The sequence below is a fragment of the Colossoma macropomum genome, unplaced genomic scaffold, assembly GCF_904425465.1.
Source record: "Colossoma macropomum unplaced genomic scaffold, Colossoma_macropomum, whole genome shotgun sequence".
Classification (NCBI taxonomy): domain Eukaryota; kingdom Metazoa; phylum Chordata; class Actinopteri; order Characiformes; family Serrasalmidae; genus Colossoma; species Colossoma macropomum.
This window is the reverse complement of record NW_023494907.1, coordinates 9,585-29,174: the sequence shown is the minus strand read 5'-3', so window position 1 is coordinate 29,174 and position 19,590 is coordinate 9,585. Positions and strand designations below refer to the sequence as shown.

The following is a 19,590-nucleotide window of genomic DNA, read 5'->3' as shown; positions in this document are numbered from 1 at the left end:
GGTAAACAGGTGAATAGATTACAGGTGATGCCATCATGATCGGGTATAAAAGGAGCACTCATGACTCAGTCATGTTAAAGAACAATATTTCTCAATGCATGATTACAAGTAATTTAGAAATTACCATCTACAGTCCATAACATTATTGAAAAAAATCAAAGAAACTGGTGAAAGTTCTATGCATAAAGGGCAAGACTGAAAACCAATATTGAATGTCTGTGACTTTTGATCCCTCAGATAGCAATACTTTGAAAACTGACATGCTTCTGTAATACATATAACCACATGGCTTGGGAATATATCAGAAAATCCTTGTCAATAAACACGAAGTGCAAAGTGGAAACATGCTGTGACCAGTCTACATTTCAAATTGTTTTTGGAAATAACATACATTTTCCAAAGAGCACATTTTGGAGCAACATATCCTGCCATCTAGAAAACATCTTTTTCAGGGACATCCCTGCTTGTTTCAGAAAGGCATATCAAGCCACACTATGCATTTGTTACAGCAGCGTGTTTTCATAGTAAGAGAGTGCGGGTGCAGTCCAGGCGTGGCTATCATTGAAAACGTGGTGCATTATGAAGGGCAATATACAATTGTTATATCACACTAGAATGGGCAAAATTATATACAAAATCGTATACATACAAAAAGACAATAGTTAGAAAAAAAGTTTTTTTTTCTATTAAACTTAATTAAATTGAAAAATTGCTGTTTTCATTTACATTTTGTTTTTACTTATATTTTACATAACTGTCTCACCCTTTTTGCAATTGGGTTTGTAGTTGCACTCTCAATGGACTTTGGGCCGGCAATGAGAGGCTTAGCCACTAGCTTCAGTCTTTGGTTTTGCCTGGGATTTATGTGTAAAAGACCATGGCATAATTTTACATTTAAATGTGAGATGGAATAAGTTGTTTTGTATTTTTCATATCCTGGAACAGAGAAAATATGCTTCACTGAAATTAAGAAGATCAATGTGCAACTAAATATTACTTTAGTTTATTTAATAACCCTGATTTCACAACATAAATGAAATGTAATTAGAGTAGGGCTACAGCAAATGTCCTACAGCACATTTTATGGAGAAGTACTGATCTAAACAAGCTGAGTGCAGTGTGGCATTAAGTAGTGAACATGGAAAAAAAAACTAGGATGAGTGGGTCACAAGGAAGCTGGACCAGTGCATTTATTTTTTTTTGCTTTTCACAAGAGCAGAGATAAGTGAAGGGCATTTTATGTTAGAAAAGGGAACAACTGTTTTTGCTCCAGTGCTGTTTCATTTTTGCTTGTACTACAACAGAAGGGCTGTGATGTCCTCACAGCTAGAAACCTGTACAAAATGTTCCTGTTTGTCTTTGTTTGACTGGCTATTTCTTGACAGTGCATCATTTATTGCTATGCCTAAAAAAAAGTGTTCACAGTACATAGATTTCATATGGTATGGTTTGCTACTTTGGTGTTTTAAAGTAGCGGCCCAATATGTAGAATTTTGAGAACATGATGAGTGACCAAGATACTAAGAGTAAAAAAAAGCTTTTACCATGTAGATATCCCTTTCTTTGCATTTAACTAAACAAAAAGAGCATATCTGTTATTATTTTATAAATTGATCAACATTATACGGCATCATGGAAAAATTTAAGGGGCAAAATTTTTTTTACGATTTTTTTCTCCATCTCCCCCTACTTTCAATTATGTCCAACCTTGCCTTCTCACTAACTTGGTCTCCCCTAACAAACTGCTGCAAGTTGTTGGACCAGTTTGTCACCCCTGCGACAGTGGTGTAATTAGCGCACAATGTCTTAAAACAGGCCTAGCAGAACAGGATGGGCTTAATATAGCAAACTCATTACAATATGCTTAGATTGGCTCTGATCCCAAATTTTCCAATCAGGGTGGGACATACCCAGCTGCTTCATTATCAGACTGGTGACATTTTATGCCTGTTCATTGCTTCTTTGCCCATAAATTCACTATACAATGATGGTTACTTGGCTTATTCTCATTGTGGATCTGTGTGCTGTGTTCAGTATTGAGTATAATGTATCAATAATTTATAAAATAATGATAAGAAGCCTCTTTCTAATTCGTTATAATGGCAGTAACATTTTTCAATTCATTCAAACATTAAAGTTCAAAATTGTATTTTCTCCACACATTTAAAACTTAAATTGCTGAAATTTCTTGAATGTCTTTTTCAGCCTATAATTCTTTATCTCAGAAATTCAGGTTACACGTGTAAAAATCAAATTTCTCCTAGCACATATTTCAATTTGCACATGTAAAAATTTAAATTCCACCAGTAAATATTACATTTTCACTAGTAGTTTCTAGTGAATTCAGTTTTAAGTAGTAAGAAATTAATTTTCAGTAGTAAAAATTTTATTTTCCCATGTGTAAATTAAATTATTTTGTAAAATTCATTGTTAATTGAAAGACAGGATTGAAAGCTAAAACTGTTTGTATCAAAATAAATTTAAACATGTTATTTAGAATCTCAATGTTAAATTACTCATCACTTACTTAGATTACAATCTGAACCTACATTTCACAAAGGGGGGTATTTGCAAAATATGTAATTAGATGCAGGAAGTGGCCTTTAAGTTCGCTACCAGTTAAATATGCTGATCTGAAATTCTACTCAAGCAAATCCGCTTTCTCCTCATGCAGTTCTACAACAGCATTTACAAGCTTTGTCGTGCTGCTCCATGCAAACACTTGAAACCAAGTCTTTTAAAGACCATGTTTTTTGCTGTATGTAAATGCCACTTGTTCCTCTTGTTGTTTTCTTTGTGCAGACTGTCTGGTTGTATGGTTACAGATGAAGGCTGTTCTTCTCTGGCTTCAGCTCTGAAATCAAACCCCTCCCACCTGAGAGAACTGGATCTGAGCTATAATCACCCAGGAGAGGCTGGATTGAAGCTGCTTTCTGATTTATTGGAGGATCCACACTGCACACTGGAGAAACTACAGTGAGTTGCTGACTTTTCCTCTGTTTCTGAACAATAAATAGTAAAAAACACAAATTTAGAATTAACCGTTTATTTAGCACACTACACTTTTAGCCAACCATCAATGATGGTGCAAAATTTCCAAAAGGAAAAGGAAGGAATATAAATTCAGGGAGACCCAAGACTCAAAGTAACAACATCCTAGAAAAAAATCTATGAAATAAATAAAATAAACACACTACTCAAGTCAAGTCAAGACAGGTCAAACAAAAAGGGCAGGCCACTCTTACATTCCCTATATTTTAAAAAGTACATACAAAAAAATTAAAGGTATTTTTCACTGGTCCACATGTGCATGCAGGCCAGTAAATCACAATAAACAATTCTTTACACACTAACAAATAAAGGAAGTGGTCTGTTGACTGGCAGGCAGCAAGTGGAGTGGAGTGGAGTGGAGCAGAACAGTGCTGGGCTGAATCAAAAACCACTCGCTATTAATGAGCAGAAAGGGCCATTTATAGGCAGCACCAACTGGAACTCCAAAGCAAATGGCAGTCATACAGCAGTCATACAGCAACACCAACCTGGAAACACACAAACACAGAAAGACAAAGAAAACCAAACATGGGAGATAACACCCCCAGCACCAAGAAAATCAGCGTCTCATGTTTGTTGAAACAATACGTTGTATGTTTGGTGTCAGAGGGGAACCATCATGGCCCTCTACGCCCTCAAAGGGGGCTAAGATATTGAAATAAAATTGAGCACTTTTAATATCTATTCATATTTTGACAATCAACATCTAAACAAATACAAATCTAAACAAATAAATCATTCAAACCTTAGTATTCAATTGGGATGTGAAGAATTTTGACGCCTCTGCTGTTGCTGGAAAGAATGTTGGTGATTGTAAGTCCAGCTATAAATTTACAGAGGGCCAAGCAATAGTAATTCAATGAAACCAATTTCAAATGACAGTAAAATTGACCAGTCATATCTTCCCTCTAAATGGGTGGACTTTATCACTAATAAGTTCCACCTGCTCTGGGAACACGAAGCTAGCAATTAAAAGCTAGCTAGGTTGTTGGTTAATGATGGAGGCTGAGAGTAGTGTTACCACTAGTGGAGGACATTGCTGAGAATTTATTATTCCTGTTGTTTTCTAGATGAGTTAATCAGCATAAGACAACCTACACCAGAGCTTAATTTGGTTTAAGTTTTGAGAGGCATTTCAACTCCAGCAGTTACACCACAATACCCCTGGATGACAGGATCGACTAAGGAGCAAAAGTTCTACTGCTGGGACTGCTCGCTATTTGGCGTGGAAAGTGGGACTTGTGCCAACGATGGATTTTGTGATTTGGAAAGTTTATCCAGGTCAGCACATCGCCATCAAAATGCTTGAGAAGCAATTGTTGATAATCTAAAAGGAAATGATCAGTTGCATGACATTGTCAGAAACCACTTCTTCCAAAAGGACAGGAGGAGTATGGACTTTGTCATGACTTTGTTTGTGACAAAGACAGGAAGAAACACTCTAAGTGTTTGGGAACTGAGGAGACCAATTGTTGTAGTTTTGAAAGTGAAATGTTTTCCTGTTCTTGCTTGATATAGGTTTTCACCTGCTCAACAATTTCCTTTGTCATATTTTCAATTTTATAAAGTGCCAAATGTTTTCAGTGGGTGACAGGTCTGGACTGAAGGAAGGCCAGCTTACAACCCTAACTCTTTTTTTGAAGATGGTGCCAGTTCACTTTGAGCTTTTTTTCTGACTTTTTGTAATTTTCTCCATTCCTTTTTAAGTCTTTATACTTCTTGATTGTTTGCCAAGAGTTTTTGCACTATGGACACCAAACTTGTAGAGTTTGCCCTGGTCCTCGCTCTACTTTTTTTTGTTCTCTGTTTACAATCACGTCTAAAAATTCTGTATGAAGCCCTATTGTTTACAGTAGGGATCAGCTGTTAGCGCTAGGCAACACAGCGGTGCTGTCGGATGAGAGACCCAAACCCCCCCCCCGGGCTGAAGAGGAACAAATGGGGGAGTCGTGCTTGCTTAAATAAGCAAGGTCTTCCAAGACATCGTCTGGATGGCATCATATGTTGCCAAAACCTGTATATATCGTTCAGCATTAATGGTGCCTTCACAGATGTGCAAGACACCCATGCCATGTCGTCCAATGCACACCTATACCATCACCGATACTGGCTTTTAAGCTGTGTGCTAATAACAAGCCGGGAGGATGTAGTGTCCATGATTTATAAAAAGAATTTAAAATTTTGTCGGACCTTTTCACTTTTCCACACTTTTCCACTCAATCCATCTCTGTGTTCACAGACAATGGTTTTTAGAAGTGTTCCTGAGCCAGTTTCCTGAGCCAGTTTAATCAGGTCCAGACTGAGCCCAACAGGACCCAGGCCCCTGAGTCATTCTGATGTCAGACCAAATCAAACCTTTAGCTTCTGTGGCAGTACTGACAAGAGTCCCAAGCCAGATCCGCTGACACTTAGACTGCGGACAGTTTTGCTTTAAAATTCAAGACCCATGACATCAGGGCACCAGATCACAAGACCCCAGCACTTTGCCTTTGGAGAACCAAACTGGGACAAGAGCACCGAGGCCCTGGACCCAGGGTGCAGGACTCCAGCACGAGTTTCGAACCAGGATCTAAAAATCTTTGTTACCAAATTCCAGTCCCAGCAAAAACACCAGCTCCTAAGCTTTAAGATGTAGGCTCCATGTCTGGGTTTTGGTGCTTACCTTTTGAGCCCATCTTCCTCTGGCCATAGGAGATGCTCGCAGTAAGGTAATGGGTTAATGCTTGGCTAGATTATAATTGTGGACTTTAGGCAAGCAAGTTTGGGTTTTAACTCCCAAACTCTACTCCCAAGTTTTAAAAGCACAAGCTTGGGCTATGGTGTCCTCTTGACTTGGGCAGAGCCAATGCTCATGTGGCATGAGGCAAATTGAGTTTTATTTTTTAAGTCTTAGATGTCACGTCTTAAGGCTGAGAGACTGGGTATGGAGCTATTGCTGGTACCCTTGCCATTAGGTTCTAGGCCTTACAGCAAACATTTCAAAGCACAGGGGCAAGGGTTAGGGCCAAGGCTTGGGCTGGCGCCATGGACTTTTTCCTTAAATCTCACAGCCCACATCTTTAGGTTCTGGCCAAGCACTTATACATGTTAACCTGAGTGGTCACTGAACATCTACAAATACAAACTTGGACCCTCCAAATAAAGTGAAAAACAAATCAATTCAGCAGATTATAAACTAATTTTATTTATGCAGTTACTTAAAATCTTTTGATAATCTACTGAATGTATTCAGATGATTCACTGCTGCTACATCATTGCTATGCTGTTGATATGTAACAGAGAATCTGTTGAGTGTTTATTTCATCTACAAAGGATCACTCAAAATATCACACACATAATACATTCTAAATAATGTAATATGATAGTACAAATGATTAACTTTAAAGTAATACACAGATACATTATCTGTGCCACTGGGTTGCAGGGGGTGCTGGAGCCTGTCCCAGCAGTCATTGGCCAAAAGGCAGGAAACAGCCTGGACAGGCCGCCAGTCCTTTGGAGGGCAGACACACAGACATACACATTCACACACTCTCACACCTAGGAGCAATTTAGCGTTGAAAATTTAATACATTTCCAATAATGTAATAAGGTATTATGTAATTGGCAAAAGTGTTATCAGAAGATTGGCTAAGACATTCTATTACATTATTAGACAACTTACTACATTATTGAGTTTTATTACATTTTTGACTGAGTTATGTGCAAAATTGTTACATATTTGGGGTCATTGCATTATGAGAAAATTATTACAAGATTAAGCGCTATAATCCTGCTCAAATTGTCAATAACTAGCACAAAACCATTAAAGTAGTTAACAAAGGGTGTGCATGTCTTTCTTTAGGGTGGAGCATGGAGGGGACATCAGGATGAAACCAGGACTGAAGAAATGTAAGTTCACAGTAATGTTCACACACGTACACACACATTGTTTGTGTGTTCTCCTCTAATCTGTGTTTTTGTGTTTGCAGATTCCTGTGATCTCACTCTGAACCCAAACACAGCACACAGAGATGTCATTCTGTCAGAGAAGTATAGAAAGGCAACACGTGTGAGAGAGAGGCAGCCGCATCCGGATCATCCCGAGAGATTTAAACGTTGTACACAGGTTCTGTGTACAAAAAGTCTGACAGGGCGCTGTTACTGGGAGGTGGAGTGCAGTGGATATGGGGCTGCTATAGCAGTGACCTACAAAGGGATTGGCAGGGAAGGGCGCAGTGTTGACTGCTGGTTAGGATACAATAAACAGTCCTGGAGCCTGTACTGCTCTGGTAACAGTTACACTGTCTGGCACAATAATAAAGAAACTGTGCTACCTGACCCCCCATGCCCCTCTAACAGAGTAGGAGTGTATCTGGACTGGCGGTCCGGCACTCTGTCATTCTACACTGTCTCACCTAACACACACACACTGACCCACCTACACACATTCATCACCACATTCACTGAACCACTCTATGCTGGATTCTGGGTTAGTGATGAATCCTCAGTGTGTATATGTGAGAAATAAAAAAGACTATTGAGTTGAGGAGGAAAACCAGGAGCACTTAAAACACCAACATGACAGTCTCATCTGTTTTGGGTCTCTTTTGTGTTTTGTTTTATTTTATTTTATTTTATTTTTTGGTCAAACTTTTTCCACTGTGATCAGACCAAACAGCATTGAGATTGAAAAAGCACACAAAGCTTTGTAACTCTAAACATACTCTACCACTCTAACATTATTTCTCTCTCCATCTCTCTTTGTCCAGCACCGTAACTGTCTCTTTCTCCATCAGTCTAACTCTCTCCATCACTCTAACTCTCTCTCCATCACCCTCTTTCTTTCTCCATCAGTCTCACTCTCTCTATCACTCTCTCTTTCCATCACTCTAACTCTCTCTATCTCCATCAATCTAACTTTCTCCATCACTCTAACACTCTCCATCACAGTGTATAATAGTGTAACAGTGTAAAACAACTATAGGCGGTTGTCCTATAAAAATAGTTACCTAGGTTTTTTTGGGATCTGAGGCAGAACGTTGACTTTTACTCCCAGAACAGGATTCCAAACCATTCCAGTCTTTTTTTTTTCCCATGTTATGTATGTAATGTATTTTTTAAGGGCTAATATATACTGTAGGGACCTTTTTAAACCTTTTATTGTCTTAAAAAGAGAAACAGCACTCCCTGAGTGTTTTATTTTTAACTTCTAATTCATTTGAATAAATGTATGTGTGTGTGTGTGTGTGTACATCAAGTTGTTTTGAACAGTGTTTGATGTTTTGTTAACTGTTTTGTTACCACACGTGCTTAAAACGGTGTGGGTGTGTGTGTTGTTTTTTGTGATTTATTGAGTTTTCACTTAATTATGTAGCTATACTAATGGGATATTAGGGTTTAGAAGGACGGAGCTGATGTCCTCATGATTCAGACGCTAAAGGAGCTCATGTCCAAATGGGAGAGGATCCAGCTCAAATTGTTCTTGTATGGCATAAAATTATGAAAATCTGTTAACAGAGGGTGTGTATGTGCCTCTTCAAGGTGGAACATGGACCAACTGTCTCTTTAAATGTAAATCTGTAGATGAAAGCTGGATATTTTATTTTTGTATTTTACTTTATCTTTTTTATAATGCAGACATAGATGCTGCACACAAAAGCAGTGTAACGTTAAATAAAGTATCAAAACACATGCTTTCAAAGACTTATGTGCATTGGAATGTATGTTTGCATGTGCATGTATGTGTGAGAAAGACAGAGATTCTTGTTTATCAGCTTGATTTTCATTGGAAAAAAAGTTGTTTTTCAAACTTTCTTGAGAAAAAAATTGCCTATAGTTTAGACATGACTGAGTAAAGGTACGATATAACATTTTAGATATTGACTCAGTAGACCTGCTTTGAGTGGATAATTTATTGTGAATATCATCTCTGCTAAATTCATTGTCAGCCATTATTGTTCTGAGTTGACTCTTTTGGATGTTAGGATACATTAATCAGGTGATGGTATAAAGTGAATAGTGCTATCTGTTTTATAGTGAGTCATAGTTAAAGTGTACAGTTTTGATAGTGTCAGCCTACATTGAATCCTTATCAGATATGTCAATGGATACCCAGATTTAATTGCTCTTACTGCTTTCAAATTGTTTTTCGGTACTGCCCTGCTCTGCTCAGAAAATGTCTGACCTCATTATCTTCCTCCTTTATCAGAAATTTGGCCAACATGCATTCAGCCATTTAGAAGCATGCTATAGGGCTACCAGAGGCATGCCAAGGTGATCAACAGCATCCACGTCAACATATTCTAGCTAACTGCATACCTTTACAAGCTGACCTTCATTTGTCCAAATGTGATGAAAATTTTACACATACATACATCATCTAAACCGCTTATCCTTCTGGGTCGTGGTGGGGTGCTGGAGCCTATCCCAGCTGTCATTGGGCGGAAGGCAGGATACACCCTGGACAGGTTGCCAGTCCATCGCAGGGCAGACAGACAGACATACACATTCACACACACACACCTAGGGGCAATTTTTAGCGTGTCCAATTAGCCTGACTGCATGTCTTTGGACTGTGGGAGGAAACCAGAATACCCGGAGGATTTATAACAAAATCTAAATAAAATTATATTTTGCCAAATTAAACCTGCAGCAGATTATTTATGGTAGCTCCATAACGCAGTGATAGTCCAGAAGAGATTCTGCTAAAGCGCATTTAAATATTAAAAATTTCAAAATAATACTAAAATACTTTGGAGATATTTGTCTGCGTGTGACAACATCCTTCAGATTTTTTTTCTCTTACTGTCTTTCACTTTCTGTCTCTTCCTACACTCTGTTCAGTTAAGTGAAAGTGAAACTTACCCCTTCATGTTTATCCTGCAGTTCTGAGCGACTGTGAGTCGGTGTTTATTATATTTGTGTTTGCAGTCTTGTCATTCTTATATCTGTGCTGAGTATCTTTAACTTTGAGTCAGTGAAAAGAAAGGCGTTTTTAAACACACTTGTTTTGTTCTTTCACATACAGAACCAGGAACTTCTTTCTGTTCGAGCTGCGGAACAAGACATTAGTGTTCTTCCCTTGTGTAATTTCTGTAAAATGACAGAATCCAGTATTTCAGTAGACGAGATCAGTCAGCGCTCATATGCCGTGAACTTGCTGATGATCCAGTGTGACCATCTCATGTGGACACAACTTCTGTACAGCTGTGTATTAAGAGCTGCTGGATATTATGAAGAGCTCTGAAAGGTGTCTACAGCTGCCCTCAGTGCAGCTGCCTTCACTCCAGAGGCCCGTTGTGGTAAAACAACATGCTGGCTAGAGGTGGTGGAGAGAAAACTGAAGACGTTACACCAAGCTACTTCTACTGCTCACTGTCCTGCTGGACTGAGAGTGGAGTGTGATTTCTGTACTGGGAGAAAACTCAAAGCCTCAATCCTGCCTGGTGTGTCGAGCCTCTTACTGTGAAACTCACGCTCAGTCTCACTATGCATCTCTGCACTTTACGAATCACAAGCTGGTTCACAAGTGTCCAGACGACATACAGGAGCAAATCTGTTGCTGAGCAGCGTAGATAAACTTAACTAGAGGTTTACTGTCGCACTGACCAGCGGTGTATCTGCATGCTGTGTACCATGGATGGCCATAAAGGACACAATACAGTATCAGGTGCAGCAGAAAGAGCTGAAAAACAGGTAAAATATACTTTAACCTTCTTCTGCAAACACTCATTTGTATGTGTGTGGTTGTGTCTACTACGTTTGCCATCCTTTTATTGAGTTAAAGCTTTTCAATATAATTTTTCTCCAAAAATGAAAGTAAAATCACAATATACAATGTAGTCTATTTTGTGTTTATTTACCCACCATGCAATTATCAATATTAAAAGAAATCAGTTCAGCTTTTAGATCATCCATAAGACTTTGGGCTCACTCATTCGACATGTGGGCTTGTACTGTCATCCCCCACCCCGCCCAAGCATATGACCTAGGTGGTGGCTCATGTGACCTATTTGATTAGTTTGAATTTACTTGTACTTTCAGTTTGTTAGTTTAGACTGTGGAACTGATGTTATCTCTCCCCATTCTTACTCTAATCTCCTGGGAGAGAAAACAAGGTAGAATGTGCACACACCTACATTCCTCCTGTAGGTGATTCTGAATGTCTTTGAAACATTTGATTAAAGCAGTTATTCTCAAACTGGTCCTCAGGGACCCCCAGATGGTCCACATATTCACAGCAACACAACTCATAATGCATAAGAATAGAGCAAAAATGTCAATCCTTTAAAAAAACACAAATTTCACATCAATCAACTCATGGTTTTAGACACATTGTATGTCACATACATGTCAAAAACCATGAATACATGCAAACGTTACATTACAGATTTTTCACATGATGTTACACATGTTTATTGTGATTCTTATTTTTTGTTGTTTGTTTTTGTAAAGACCCTACTGTACTTTTTTTGTCTATGTTTTCCAAGGACAGATTAATTCAACCAGTATTCACTGCTTGTTGCTACTGTTTGTATTTATTGGGTTCTGTGTATCTGTGTTTACAATACTTTTTGGCCTATGTGCCCATAAGCTTTCTATTAGCAATCTGAATCTGAAAATAAAATGCAGCAGTAAAGTTACAACGTGAGTGCACTAAACATGTTTTACCATGAAAACCATGAAGCACATTAACAACACTGGGCATTTTTTTAAGAATCAGTTAGTGGAGACCCAGAGAAAATTCCAGCAGAAAATCCAGGAAAAAGAGAAGGAACTTCAAGAGCTAAAGAAAGCTGTGGAATCACACATGGTGAGTCTGAACTACAGGGGAGAAGATCAAGAGCTGGTCTGTTGAGGAGCCACAAATTATTATAACCATATTTAGGAGACATGCTTATTCAATGTAAAAACTTTTTTTTATAGTATTTCACTTTGTCAGATTGACCCATCCTCTGCATTCTAATGTGTTGTTTGATAGCTAAACCTGTGATGAAAAGTCACAAATTTAAAACAATATTTATTTTATATATGTGTAAAAGTTCATGCTGTGGATAAATTCAGTGTAGTTTTTATTGATGTGTATTTAAGGTAGTTTAAATGTCTCTGCCACTAAACTGTAGTCATTTTTACACGAAACTTCATAAATAGATCTGAATAATTAAATGACTGAGCTACCTCTAACAGACTCTTCTCCTGTCTCTGTGTGCTTTAACAGAGCTCTGTTCAGGCTGCAGTGAAGAACTGTGAGAAGATCTTTACTGAGCTGATCTGCTCTATTGAGAGAAAGCGCACTGAGCTATCAGAGCTGATCAGAGCTCAGGAGAAGGCAGCAGTGACTCGAGCAGAAGAAGCCCTGAAGAGATTAGAGCAGGAGATTGAAGAGCTGAGGAGGAGAGACGCTGACCTGGAACAGCTTTCACACACTGAGGACCACATCCATTTTCTCCAGGTAACAGCGCTAGAAAAACCACCACACAGAGATCTAAACTTTTAAAAATAGAAACATAGGCTTAAGTTTTACCATGCAATACTACTGGAACGTTTGATCTACAACTTACATGTAAAACATCTTTCCTTACAACACCTGATCCATGAAAGTGCACTACTCGAAGTGACTGCTACGTTCAGGAGTTCAAGTAAAGTGCTAAAGCTTAGAGCACAACATTATGATGTAGCCATGTGTGTGACTGTAAAACTACTGAACAAAGAGCAGTTAAGTTTTGTTTCATTTAACCCTTAGAAGTCTGGAGTTATTAGTCATTTTGCTATATTATTTAAATATACACTGATCAGGCATAATATTATGACCACCTCTTTGTGGTGGTGGTGTGTTAGTGTGTGTTGCGCTGGTCTGAGTGGATCAGACACAGCATTGCTGCTGGAGTTTTTAAACACCTCAGTGTCACTGCTGGACTGAGAATAGTCCACCAACCTAAAATATCCAGCCAACAGCGTCCTGTGAGCAGCGTCCTGTGACCACTGATGAAGGACTAGAGGATGACCAACACAAACTGTGCAGCAGCAGATGAGCTATCGTCTCTGACTTTACATCTAAAAGGTGGACTGACAAGGTAGAAGTGTCTAATAGAGTGGACAGTGAGTGGACACAGTGTTTAAAAACTCCAGCAGCACTGCTGTGTCTGATCCACTCATACAAGCACAACACACACTAACACACCACCACCACGTCAGTGTTACTGCAGTGCTGAGAATGATCCACCACCCAAATAGTACCTGCTCTGTGAGGGTCCATGGGGGTCCTGACCACTGAAGAACAGGGCAAAAGGGGGTTAATAAAGTATACAGAGAAACAGATGGACTACAGACTACAGTAACTGTAGAACTACAAAGTGCACCTATAGAGTAAGTGGAGCTGATAAAATGGACAATGAGCGTAGAAACAAGGAGGTGGTCATAATGTTATACCTGATCTGTGTACAGTTGTATGCAAAGCTTTTAGCACCCCTGGTCAAATTACAGTTTTTTGTTTTTTTGTCTGAAAACAATGTAACATTGCATGGAAAATCACTTAAATATGGCATATGACCTTAAAATGTAATGCATAATTATTATTTATTTTCTGAATTTAACATTCTTGAACAAAATAAAACATGTAGACCCTGATGCATAGAATGCACCACCAGATTTACTGTACCATTAAGAGGAAATAGTGTGGCAGTAACATATTTGCTCATTCATAAAGAAGGATTACCGGTGAGTTTTACCGTTTGCCTGGCACACATTTCCATAATTTACATGAGCTAGTGTGATTCATATCACAAGACTATCCCACAAATAATGATGCCTGAATCTCTCTAATGGTAATTATCTCCAGTAAGAAGCTGATGTGGACTATCATTTCTACAATATTTCCAAAAATTATTAACTGAGAAATTATTAACAGTCTTCTTTAACACTTTTAGCTGACACTGTACTTAAAACAGCCTCTTTTTCCTCTATCAAATTAAGTGTTTGGCAGATCCCTCCTGTACGGAAAGTAGGTTTATCTTGTAATCTAAGTAAGTAAAGCGTAATTAGACATGTTAAGATTCTAATAACATGTTTGAATTAATTGTATTACAAGCAGTGCTTTCTTTTAATCCTATTTTTCAGTTTAAAAACAATTTTACAAATATATTACATGAGAAAATGACATTTTTATTAAAGAAAATTAATTTCTTCAAATGTGTAATTGGAATTTTACCATGTCAATTAAATTTTTTTAAAAACAGTAATTCATGTTGAAACACTGTGAAAAATGAAAAATTGTTACTGCAATTATATTGAATTAGAAAAAGGCTGGAATTCTTATCAATGAGATGAGATCTTTCATGCTAAAATAGAATTTTATCAACAACAACAATCATGAAAGAGGGTGAAAGAAGGAAATTTAAAAAAAAGTCTGACTGATCTCTAGTCTGTGATGCAGTGATTTCTTGTGCTATGTGAAATGTAATTAATATTAATTGATTAATAAATATATGAATAAATAAATAAATTCTACTTACCATACATAAATTAATATTCCCATAAAGTGGATGCTCAAACTTCAGTTTATACAACAGATACTGAAATACCAAAAGCTCAACACTGATCTAACGTCAATTGTTTTAGATACACAAATTTAAGCATGTACAGCAAGGCAGCAAGTTACCAAATCATAGTTCAGATGACTAGCTTACTGTTTTAACTGTAACTCAGATTTCTGATTTAGTAAAGTTTTATTTGATTTTTATTTCCTAAACTTGTGTGGGAGAAGTATCAAGTCTGACCTGTGGTGTGTGAAGTCATTAGTTTGCTAGCCAGCAAGCTAACAGCCTCACATATCACAAAACCTTGATTTCTGCATTTTTATCACTCTAATATCATTAAGTCGACTTCACTCTATATTTAATTTTAGTCATTATTCTTGAAGTTTGAAGTACTGTAATTTCTTACATTATTTCGTGAGAGCAAACATTAATAAAAAACTGGTGACTCGCTAGCCTAGCATAGCAGATACCAGCTAACTGTTAGCAAGTGATGCTCATTTTCATTACAATATATACAAAATTTAATGTTAACAAATTCTAGGAAAATTATAGGATTAGCTTCTAGTAAATGTGTGATTAAAAACTGTTGGTATGTCAAATAAACCAAGTATTATTCAGCAAAGCCTTCTTAAATTTTTAGAAGTGGCTCTAAGCTTGCGGTTCCTTTGCCAAGTCTGCCACACTGCAGCTAAGTTTGGCCTGATTCTTCATGCTAGCTGGGTGGGGATTGGTGCGTACTGTCAACAGCAACTGTATGGTTGGAGGTGACCTGGCTTTTTGGCTGTTTTGGGAGTGCCGAGCAGTGGTTCTCTCTGCTGCCGGTTCAGTAAAAGATTGAATTCGTAAAACTCTTAAGAACCATCATATAATCTAAGTTCTACTGCACTCTACATGTGATATTTGTTTACTTGCAGTCACTCAGCATCTTGCAATTACCTCTGACTGTAAAAGTGGATTAACTCAGCTATGAATACAGAAATTGCAGCAGCAATTTATGATGCTGTTTTTTTATTCTTCTAATTATTTATTGCATATTAAGAACACTTGCTTTAGGGATTGTATCTGAGTATAATCTTGCACAGATATTACAGATTAATGCTACTATGTTATTACAATCATTTAATCTTAAAGAACCTGCTTTATTTCTAACACAAAGGATAAAACTGTTCATAATTTTGTACAAAATTCACCCAGGAAAAAATCAGCTATTAAGTGCTCACCAACCTTCTGGACCAGTCTGACCATCATGGAGCTTCCTGCTGAGCAACGTTGTACAGACCTCACCTGCATGCCACTTGTGATATTTCTGCAGCTTTGTAACCATAGACATTGCTATTCCTGCTTTTCCCCTTTTTCCTTAAGTTATAATAATGATCAAAGCTCATTCTCTGCTGTTATTGTTTGCTATCCGGAGTCAACCAGAGGAGGATGGGTTTATCTTTTCAGTCTTGGTTCCTCTCAAGGTTTCTTCCTCTTGCTCTTAGGGAGATGTTCCTGCCACTGTCGCTTTTGGTGACGCTCATGGGGGCTCTGATCCAGAGTTTTCTAAAAAGCTGCTTTGTGACAAAGCCTGCTGTAACAAAGTGCTATATAAATAAACTTTGGCTTGACTTGACTAAATGTTACAAATTAATGGTAATCAACAACTTCTTTAACTTCTGTTCATTTAAAAAAACAACAAAACGTAATTTGATCAGGGTTGCCAACCTTATGCATACAGGTGTGCTAACATAATTATATAGCCATCTAATGAATTACATTTTTTTTAATTAACATTCTGCATCAATGTTTTTTCACTTGTTTTAATGATAATGTCAAAAAGGTAACAGAAATTTAAAACATTTATTTTTCTGCAAAATGAGACTGCGCACACAACAACATAAAATATTTCCTCTTTTACTTGCACACACAACTGTGGTATGGTTTGAAAGATCAAAATCTGGACTTTCCACAGAAAATATTTACTGGTTTCATCAGAGATAAATAATATTAAAATTACAATGTAATTTTATTGTTGCCTGTTACATAAATGTAAATGCAAGTTCTTGAGGTTTCAGAATTTTTAAGAGATAAGCATTTATTTGAACATTCTCTCTTTTTTTGTTTTCTTTTCTGTTTTCTTTTTGTTCTGTGTAGAGTTTCCCATCTTTTTCAGCTCCTCCTGAATTTGCCAGATGTTCAACCACCGTGTTCAGTCCTCTACTTACCTTTGAGGAGGTAGTAAAGACTGTGTTACAGCTGAGTGAGAAACTGGAAGAGCACTGTGAACAGGAATTTAAAAAGATATCCAGTGGAGGTAGATTACTTTAATGTAGTAACTTCTTTTGGGCCAATTTGTTCACTGAAAAAACAAAAGAAACAAAATCTCCTGTCTATTCATTTACATCAAGCGTATTCTGTTTTAATTAAATGCAATAATATGACAAAGAATTACTGCAAATTCTGGTTTTACAATAATCTGAACAGACTAATTGACAAAGTACAATTTTCTCTCTCTCTCTCTCTCTCTGTTCCTTTATGATATCTGTGTTTAAATATTTCCACAGTGAAGGAAATAATGATTGTTCCCCTTCCTGAACCCCAAAGCAGAGAAGAATTTCTTGAGTGTAGGTCTACATCTCTTGCACACACACATTACTAGCAAAACAAATTATAAGTAGACAAACAAATACCAGTAAAGAATCAAACCAGTCTTGGCCTGGTCCTACCCAGATTGATCACAGGCCCACCTAATCAAATATGGAAAGAACATTTATTAAGCTGTATTTTTTTGTTTTCTGTTGGTGCTGTGATTGTATTATAGTCAATCAAATCATTACGCTCTCCACCAAGCACCACCTTCTTTTCAACAGCTGCTTAGCAATTGTTGCTATCCACCAATGCCTCAAGCCCTCAGTTTGTTATTAGAGTGTCAGTATTTGAATTTGAAGCTCCAGCTTTAGTTAACAGTGTACCTGTTGGAGCTGTAAAAATGTCAAATTAAATAGTCTACTTAAATGCATCAGGTCATCAGGAATTGGCAATAGCCTGATGTTATGTCATTGCAGGACAATAGTGCATTTGAAAATTATATTAAAGTTCAACGACCCACTTTTTTGCAGGTTTACCCAAAAAATGTTCTACCTTTGGTTTAGGTGTAGGTTAATTTTCTTGACAGCTTTTCTGTCAGAATCTATCTGAGTCTTTATTCATTAAAGCTGATGATGTTTGTTTTTCCCCATCAGATTCATGTGAGCTCACAATGGATCCAAACACAGTGAATACACTCCTCCACATGTCAGGAGGAAACATGGTGGTGACCTGCAGTGAAACAGTCCAGTCATACCCCCCTCATCCAGAGAGATTTGACTTTTATCCCCAGGTGCTGTGTAGAGAGAGTGTGGATGGTCGCTGCTACTGGGAGGTGGACTGGAGTGGAAGTGGTGGGGTTTATATTGCAGTCTCATATAAAAGCATCAGCAGGAAGGGAAATAGTTTCTTTGGATACAATGATCAGTCCTGGAGTTTGTTCTGCTCTCCCTCCAGTTATTCATTTGTACACAATAGCAAAGGTACTGTAATCCCCTTAGGATCTGACTGCTCTAGAATAGGAGTGTATGTGGATTATAGCGCAGGAATTGTGTCCTTCTACAGCATCTTAGAAACAATGATCCTCCTCCATAGAGTTCAGACCACATTCACCCAGCCCCTCTACCCTGGGTTTTGGGTTGGTTTAGGATCAGTACTTAAACTGTCCCATCCACCACAACAGATGATTATGAGTCCCTAAGAAGCTTTGTTTTAGCTTCACCTCCACTAAAAATAAATCCAAGTATGATTTTAATTATACTTAAATAATAATATAGAATGAGAAACTCCTTGTGTGTTAAATTTATACACCTGCAGCTCACACCTGGTCCTGTTTTCACAAAGCTTCTCAGAGGACTGATCTAGGATCTGTTCCTGTCCATCATGTCATAGTAAATTAGAGCAGAATCTAATAATAGCACTCATACTTTGTAAAGCTTTGTGTATATGAGCCTTGGACTCTCCCATTTATGTACACCTCTGTGTATCTGTTCAATGTTTGTCTTTTAAGTGAGTTCTGACCCACGTTCTTTGACTAGTGTTTATCTGTGTTTGACTTGCCTTGTTTCCTTGATATTGTAATGCTGGGTGATACACGAGCTTCTGTGCACCATTCTTAGCTAAACAAATAGCAAATTTGAAATGAATAAATGACAGAAATGACTATAATTGGCAAAGAAACAGAGACACAGACTCAGATAATGTCTGAGGTTAGAAACGTATGTGTAGGATTCTGATTTTAAAGCACGGTTAATTACATTACTAATGTAATGCAACCTCATCTCGGGTTACAAGATACTAAGAAAGTGATTGATCTTGTTGTTTTATCATTGTAATGCATTGCTCACATGGCTTCCTAAACTACAACAAACTACAACTTGTAAAAAATGCAGCAGCAAGGACTTTAACATGTACTAAAAAACAGGATTGTATTAAACCAACTTTAGCATCACTCCACTGGCTGCCCATTTCTGACTGTGTCCACATTACCCAAACTAAAAGCTTTGGCTCCACAAAGTCTGAGCTGAAAGCCATAAACAGGATTAAATTGTCTAACAAGTTTTACAGCTTAAAAGGAAGTTACCCTGGGACCAAGCATGGACACCACGGGAGGTTATCAACCTTCTGCCCCAAAATGTACACCAGGCAGCCATAAATCCCTGCCTGGAATCCAGCTGCAGAGTTTTGCCAAGACTCTTAACTAAACTTTTGAGTTACAGGAAATCAAATTTCTAAAGTGTGCATCAATTCCGAATTGCCGCCTTTTTGGATTTTATTGACAATTTAGATATGGAGCCACAGCACCTTTCGATGAAATTTAAAAACCGGTGGAGCAGCTTTTTGTTTTTATGCACTAAAGATCTGGAAAATGCTGCAAATAAACATTACTCAGGCTCCTCTTAATGATTTTAAAGAACAGTTAAAGACAAATTTCTTATTTTTAGCATTTAAATAG

The 19,590-nt window shown here is 37.7% G+C and overlaps 2 protein-coding genes across 3 annotated transcripts in view; both read left to right on the top strand.

Moving 5' to 3' along the window:
* The window catches only part of LOC118800547 (NACHT, LRR and PYD domains-containing protein 3-like), a 28,291-nt gene extending 20,506 nt beyond the window's left edge, over window positions 1-7,785 (top strand). For both annotated transcript variants that reach the window (XM_036560808.1, XM_036560807.1), the window contains exons 7-9: window positions 2,803-2,976; window positions 6,896-6,942; window positions 7,023-7,785. In XM_036560808.1, the coding sequence (XP_036416701.1) occupies window positions 2,803-2,976; window positions 6,896-6,942; window positions 7,023-7,561 (760 nt within the window). In that variant the 3' untranslated portion in view covers window positions 7,562-7,785. The remainder of the gene's footprint in view (window positions 1-2,802; window positions 2,977-6,895; window positions 6,943-7,022) is intronic.
* Window positions 7,786-10,665: 2,880 nt separating this feature from the next.
* On the top strand, window positions 10,666-17,173 carry LOC118800546 (tripartite motif-containing protein 29-like). The gene is made up of 4 exons (XM_036560806.1): window positions 10,666-10,728; window positions 11,750-11,845; window positions 12,251-12,484; window positions 17,114-17,173. The coding sequence occupies exons 1-4, from the start codon at window positions 10,669-10,671 to the stop codon at window positions 17,114-17,116; spliced, it is 393 nt and encodes a 130-aa protein (XP_036416699.1). The 5' UTR covers window positions 10,666-10,668; the 3' UTR covers window positions 17,117-17,173.
* The last annotated feature ends 2,417 nt before the right edge of the window (window positions 17,174-19,590 follow it).